Source organism: Physeter macrocephalus, chromosome 4 (genome assembly GCF_002837175.3).
Source record: "Physeter macrocephalus isolate SW-GA chromosome 4, ASM283717v5, whole genome shotgun sequence".
Lineage (NCBI taxonomy): Eukaryota > Metazoa > Chordata > Mammalia > Artiodactyla > Physeteridae > Physeter > Physeter macrocephalus.
The window spans coordinates 36,015,710-36,022,391 of NC_041217.1; the positions used below are offsets into that span (position 1 = coordinate 36,015,710).

A 6,682-nucleotide genomic window follows, 5' to 3' on the forward strand; every position below is an offset into this window, starting at 1 on the left:
ATTAAATTTGACTGTGGTTAAATTCAAGAAATGTGTGGATTATTTTGGTATCCTAGTAGGGTGAGGCTTAGTGAAAAGTTCAGGAAAAGCCTGAGGTGCAAATGAACAATGATTGTTCAGTCACCCAAGATTTGTTTTAGAATCTGAGGGATGAGCTAGTCTAACCCTCTCATTTTACAGAGCTTAGACTTCTCATGACTCATGCAGCTTCCTAAAGGGTCATTCCCTGTTTCCCACTGAGGGCCCCGCCTTGGCACCTTTAAGTCTCTGTGGACGATGCCATTCTCGTGGAGGTATTTCACTGCTGACAACACCTGCTGGATCACCAGGCTGGCATCCTTCTCTGTGTAGACACCCCGTTCCAGAATCCGGTCAAAGAGCTCCCCACCAGAAACACTGTGGGCACAGGGGCAAGTGCAGGAATCCAGTACTTATTTCAGGTCAAAGGGACATGAATTCATTTGTTCTGTAGTGCTGGGGACACAGCTGTGGTGGAACAGGCAAGTGCTCACAGACTGTGATTCGAGGGGTGCAGGGAGAACTACTTCAACCTCAGAACACATTCTTTGGGTACCTGGAATGATATCACTAGGGAGTAATTTATTTGGGCCAACCATTGACCTCTCCCTGGAAACATTTTCTTTTAATGCAACGTGCTTCTGGTTAGGGTTTTGCAAGAAGCCAATAATCAACACAACATCGTAAACCAACTATACGTCAAAAAAAAAAAAAAAAGGAAGCCAATAATTGCTTCCTGTGGACACATTTCTTAGCTGCCTCCTTTCCTGGCCTAGGACACAGGAAGCCATGATGCAAGGGAGAGGTGAAGCTGAAATCAGACAAAGTAAGAAAGAGAAGGAAGTGCAGATGAGGCTAACTGGGCTTATGCCAGGATTTCTTTCCTCATTTTGGAAAGTTGAGATACTTAAAGCTGAAATTATGAGGTAGAGTCATAGAGTAACTCTAATAGTAATAGTGTTTTTAGGCTCACATGTTATGGTATCTGAGGATTCAGAGGAGCTTTAAGGTCAGGTAGAACCTCCATGTCTTGAATGTTCTCTCCACTATTTTTGCCAAGTTTTCTAGACAGTACTGGAACACATCAGTGGCAGAGAACTCACTCCCTCCTAAGACAGACTGTTTTATTTTTTGACACTTTCTTACTATTTCTATATATTATGATGCAACCTGATTCCCTGTAGTTTCTGCAAGTGACACTGGTTGTGAATATGCACACGTGACAGCACCATGCAGCAATAAGGAAGTAGAATTTCTCTAATCAAAATGCACACCATCCTACTCCTTTTGTTTCTGTCCTGAAGCTCTGGGCTCTGCTATGGGAGCTAGAGGCCCATGAGAAAGATACTCTTTGTACACAGGTATTCCTGACTCAGACTGGCCTGGGTCCTGGAGCTGGTGCTCTAAGAGGCTTGATATACTTTGGTGACATCTAAACCTGCCCGCCTTCCTACCTGGGTGACTGTGTGCTAATTCTGTTGATTTGGCCTCATTAAGGTGCCACATGGTCCCTGCTTACTTGTTAGTGCTGCTCTGGGCCCCTCGAAGCTCACTCCCTTGACTGCTTGCGACCACTATTCACTGGGCCTGGGCCTCAGGTGAGCCCAGGAGTTAATAGCCTGAGTTAGCTCATTAAAATTTCTGAGGAATCAGCCTATCAGTCAAAAACATTGCATCCAGCTGTGCTGATTGCCGGGTGATGTGTGTGTGAGTGTGTGTGTGTACTTTATACACAGAAGCATCTCTGAGCCTAAAGCTGAGCCCTCAGGAGCACTGACCAGCCCTATAGCAGTCACTCTCAGGCATAGCTCTTATTTGGATATGACAGTGACATGGATACCTTTCTAATGGAGTACCATTTCTGTCCTACACATGGGTACACGCACAATATCAGCTTCTTGTTAGCATTGGGTGCCTCTCTTTTGAGAAAGTCATTCTTTCTATTGAATTGATATCTCTCTACCTGTGGCTTCGACTCCCATGGTACTTTTACCCTGGAGAATGTTAAAATATTTAATGCCCGGTTAAGAGGACATAGACTGACTGGTCAAAATGGACTCAAGCTATGGTGCCAGAGAAGGGTTCTGGAGGCCTCCTGCTATGTCAGGCATTACCCCTTCAATTGTAGGGTTGTGGGGAGGTCCAGAAAGTTGGGGGTATAGGGAAGCAGGGAAGGATCGACAGGTTAGGGCCACAGCTATTTGCTGACTGGTAGGAAATATTTTAACAAGTGGTAAGGTTACATTGGTACATAACAACTCAATCATCAGCCCTCGTTTTACCCCTCCGTCCACTCAGAACACATCCCTGACCAGAAGGAACTCTTGGCATTTCAGGGTCTCTTGCACTATTTCTTGATTTGTCTTTTAATCACCATCCTTCCCTCATCACCGACCAACCTCTTCTAGTCCTCTAAGGCCCCGCAAGACATGTGCGGAGAAGCAGGTCACCTTCTACTTACAGCTGCATGACCAGGTAGTAGTGAGTGGTGCTCTCATAGATGTCCTCCAAGGTCACGATGTTTTCATGCTTGATCCTGAGGAAGAGTAAGGGTAATGGAGAAAGGTATATGGTTCAGGTTGTCCAGACAAAGAATGCAGATCTAGCCCAGCTGGACTTTTATTTCTTTCAGAGACTACTGCTGACAATGTTTAGGAAGATAGCGTCCTTGTGAAGCCTTCCTAATAAGTAGGCAGTCACAAAGAAATCCAGAGAAAAGCTTCCCAGAACGGTGTTCAGTACATATTTTTGAATGGGTAATTGATCCTCGTGCCTTCAGGGAACAAATACTTCATTGTCACTCCAGGAATCTCTTTAAACTTTACCAAAAGAGAAAGTTAAAAGAACTGAGGGAGGCTAGGGGAGCATCGATCACTAGGTTATCCTACAAAATGGGTATCCAGGTCTCCTTCAGAAACACCGCATGAAGTGTAATCCCTCAACAGGTGGGATTTTGGTTAGCTAAGGCTCCTCATGGGTAACCACGGAGGAAGTGCTGCAACATTATTGTTCCAGGATATTGTGAGAAGTAAGACAGATGCTCATTTTGAGATGCTCAGTTCGGTGGGATGCCTTAGATCAGTGATTCTTAAGCAGGGACTCTTTTGTCCCTGAGGGGATCTTTGACAATATCTAGTGACATTTTTGACTGTCACGATTGGGGAAGGGGGAAGTGCTCCTGGCATTTAGTGGGTAGAGACAGGAATGTTGCTAAACATCCTACAATGCTCAGGAGAGCCCTCAACACAACAAAGAATTAGCTGGTTTAACATGTCAAGAGCAAAGTAAGAGAGCAGCACTGACATATACGCGCTACCAAATGTAAAATGGATGGCTAGTGGGAAGAAGCTGCATAGCACAGGGAGATCAGCTCGGTGCTTTGTGACCACCTAGAGGGGTGGGATAGGGAAGGTGGGAGGGAGACGCAAGAGGGAGGGGATATGGGGATATATGTATACATATAGCTGATTCACTTTGTTGTACAGAGGAAACTAACACAACATTGAAAAGCAGTTATACTCCAATAAAGATATTAAAAAAAATAAAATGTCAATAGCACTGAGGTCAAGAAACCCTGCCCTAGATTATCTTTGTCTGGGATTACTCAGAGGCTGAGGCAAGCAGAATAATCATATTAGCTGTGGGGCTGGTTTCTAGGCAGCATCTCTGTGCATGCCCATCCAGGAGAAAAGTCTCTAAGAAGTTTTACTCAAGGCTCTGCAGCACAAGGGTTAACTTAGACTCGGAGTCAGCTGGACCTGAGTTCAGGTCTGACTCAGGCACGTACTAGCTGGGTAACCTTGGCTGGTTTACTCAAATCTTCTAAGCCTCTCTTTCCTTGTCTGTAAAGTACATCTTTCCCATAGAACTATATCAGGATGAAAAGAGATAAGACGTGTAAAATGCTTAGTACAGTGCCTGGGGAAATAGAAAACACATAATCAATAGTAGCTAGCATCTTTAAGATGTCAAAAAAAAAATACAGACCCCATGCAGTGGCTACATGATGGATTCAACTACATTTATAATCTGACGATGCTAACAGTAATTTATCGATGATTTACTCACTGAACAAATATTTATTGAGCACCTATGCTGTTAGGGACTAGTGATACAATGCAATGATAAGGAAGACCATCTTAGTCCTTGCTCTCAATAAGTTTACAGTCTCTACCCTAATCTCCCTGAAGCCCAGACCTACATCTCTAACGTCCTACCAGACACCTACCTCTATGTAGAGATAGGTGGATATTTATTCAATATATGTAGAGGTAGGTGGATATTTATATTCAATATATTGCACCAATTTCTATTTCCTCTCAGCCTACACATCCTTTTCATTTGCTATCCCAAGTAATGATATGACTGTCCACATAACAGCTCAATCTCAGGGTCTTTTTTTTTTTTTTTCTTAAATTATACATATGTATTTTATTTACACTTTGATCTATTTCATGATGAACATTTTTTTTTCCATCTTAACCATTTTTTAAGGGTACAGTTCAGCGGTATCAAATACGTTCACATCGTTGTGCAAAAATCACCTCTGTCCATCCACATAACTGTTTTCATCTTGTGAAACTGAAGCTCTATGCCCATTAAACAATAACTCCCCGTTATTCCTTGCCCCCAGCCCCTGGTAACCACCAGTTTACTTTCTGTCTTTATGATTTTGATTATTCTAAGTACCTCATATAAGTGGGATCATACAGTATGTATCTTTTTCTGACTGGCTAATTTCATTTAGCATAATGTTCCCAAGGTTCATCCATGTTGCAAACATACTGCAGAATCTCCTTCCTTTCTAAGACTGAACAATATTCCATTGCATGTATATCCACATTTTGCTTATCCGTCCATCCACTGATGGACACTTGAGTTGCTTCCATGGTTTAGTTATTACGAATAATGCTGCTATGAACGTGGGTGTACAAATATCTCTTTGAGATCCTACTTTCTCAGGGTCTTTTTAATGCTTTTCTTTTTTACACTCCTACCAGCCAACCCCCAAACCTAATCACTTCTCTCTCTGAAAAATTTCTTGAACCCAGTCTTCTTGCCACCACGTGATCTTGCCACTACCTTTGCTTGCATCCTCATCCCTTGCCTCGATTATTGAGAAAGTCTGGCAATTGGTCTCCTGTCCTCTAGGCTGGCATCCTCCAATCCATCCTCCACCACCATGTTTAAGAGGGATGGCTCTAAAATATAAATCTGATCATGGGACTTTTGACTTAAAATCCTTTGATGACTTTTCTTTGCCCACAGAATAAAGTCAACATTCTTTATCATGGCATCTAAGACCCTTTATTATCAGATTCCACTTGACCATTTTAGTTTCATCTCCTGTCCCTCGACGGTACTCACTCTCAACTCAGGGGCTTCCAATTCTAACTCTCCCCTAACATCCCTTGCCAGTCCATGATTCTATGTTAAAGTTTATGCTACTCTTGGCCGGACTTCCCTTTCCGTACTGCCCCTCCTGCCTCCACAAAATTCTACTCATCCATCAAGGTCTGTCTTCTTTGAAAATGTACCTAAAACACATACTTGTGAAAACACACATATAGGCAACCTGCATCTCTGTCTCCTCTGAACTCTGCCTTTTGCTGTGTGGCTCACATCCAATGGGACTGGTGCTACTTATGGGTACTTTTGACTCTGTTCACAAAATGCGAGCTCCCGAGGGTAAGGAATTTTGTTGGTTTCATCCTGGTGATCTTGATGCCTAATAAACTAATGTAGCTGATGGATCAAACTGACCCATTAGCTCAATCAAAGGGAGTAATACCTCTGGGTGTGGAAATTCAGCCCCAGTCCTTCTCGAAGGTAATTTGTGAAGGAAATGTTGTGATCCCACGGTTGCACTCGACCAACCCTAGGACCCACTCACTTTTTCAACACAGCGATCTCATTCTCCAGGCTGCTGTCCCGGAAGGCAGGCGACTTTTTGATGCACTTCAGGGCAAAGAGCTTCCCAGTTACCCTTTGCTTCACCAGGAAAACTTCTGAAAAAGCTCCTCTGAGTAGAAGACACCAAGAGATAAAAATTAGTACTGGCTGGTAGAGAACATTGCTGGAGGCAAAATGGGTAGATGAAAGAAGGTGTGACTGGTAATTCATTTCACTGTCATCGTGGGCACCCCGAGGAGCCGTATCCATGGCAGACCCCGTCTGACATGCCCTTGTGTTCTTTCTTTCACCTATCACATGGGAAAGAAAAGATTCTATTACAGACTCAGGGACTAGGCGGCTGCTCTTGCCTAGTTCCATAATTTGGGGATGGTTCCCAGAAACTGCTTTAGCTCTGGAGCTTTCTCCACTTGGCAAACCCATTAAAGAGAGGCCACTGCTGATCTTAGCGAGGCGCAGTGATAGCACTTGCTCTCCCGGCTTCACTAGGCTGCCCAAGGACCACAAGAAGAAGAAGGATGCCGGAAAGTCAGCGAAGAAAGACAGAGGCCCAGTGGACAAATCTGGGGGCAAGGCCAAAAAGAGGAAGTGGTCCAAAGGCAAAGTTCGGGACAAGCTCAATAACCTAGTCTTGTCTGACAAAGCGACATATGAGAAACTCCGTAAAGAAGTTCCCAACTGCCTTCCCGGGTGGCGCAGTGGTTGAGAGTCCGCCTGCCGATGCAGGGGACGCGGGTTCGTGCCCCGGTCC

General features: G+C 44.1%; 1 protein-coding gene and 1 pseudogene across 1 annotated transcript; one reads left to right on the forward strand and one right to left on the reverse strand.

Annotated features, from left to right (window-relative positions):
• Window positions 1–155: 155 nt before the first annotated feature.
• CAMK1G (calcium/calmodulin dependent protein kinase IG) lies at window positions 156–6,180 on the reverse strand. Its single transcript, XM_028488124.1, has 3 exons — window positions 5,912–6,180; window positions 2,480–2,554; window positions 156–396 (listed from the first exon to the last, which is right to left on the reverse strand). Exons 1-3 carry the CDS (start codon window positions 6,178–6,180, stop codon window positions 156–158), a joined length of 585 nt encoding a protein of 194 aa, XP_028343925.1.
• Window positions 6,181–6,300: 120 nt separating this feature from the next.
• The window catches only part of LOC129392009 (40S ribosomal protein S25-like), an 876-nt pseudogene continuing 494 nt past the window's right edge, over window positions 6,301–6,682 (forward strand).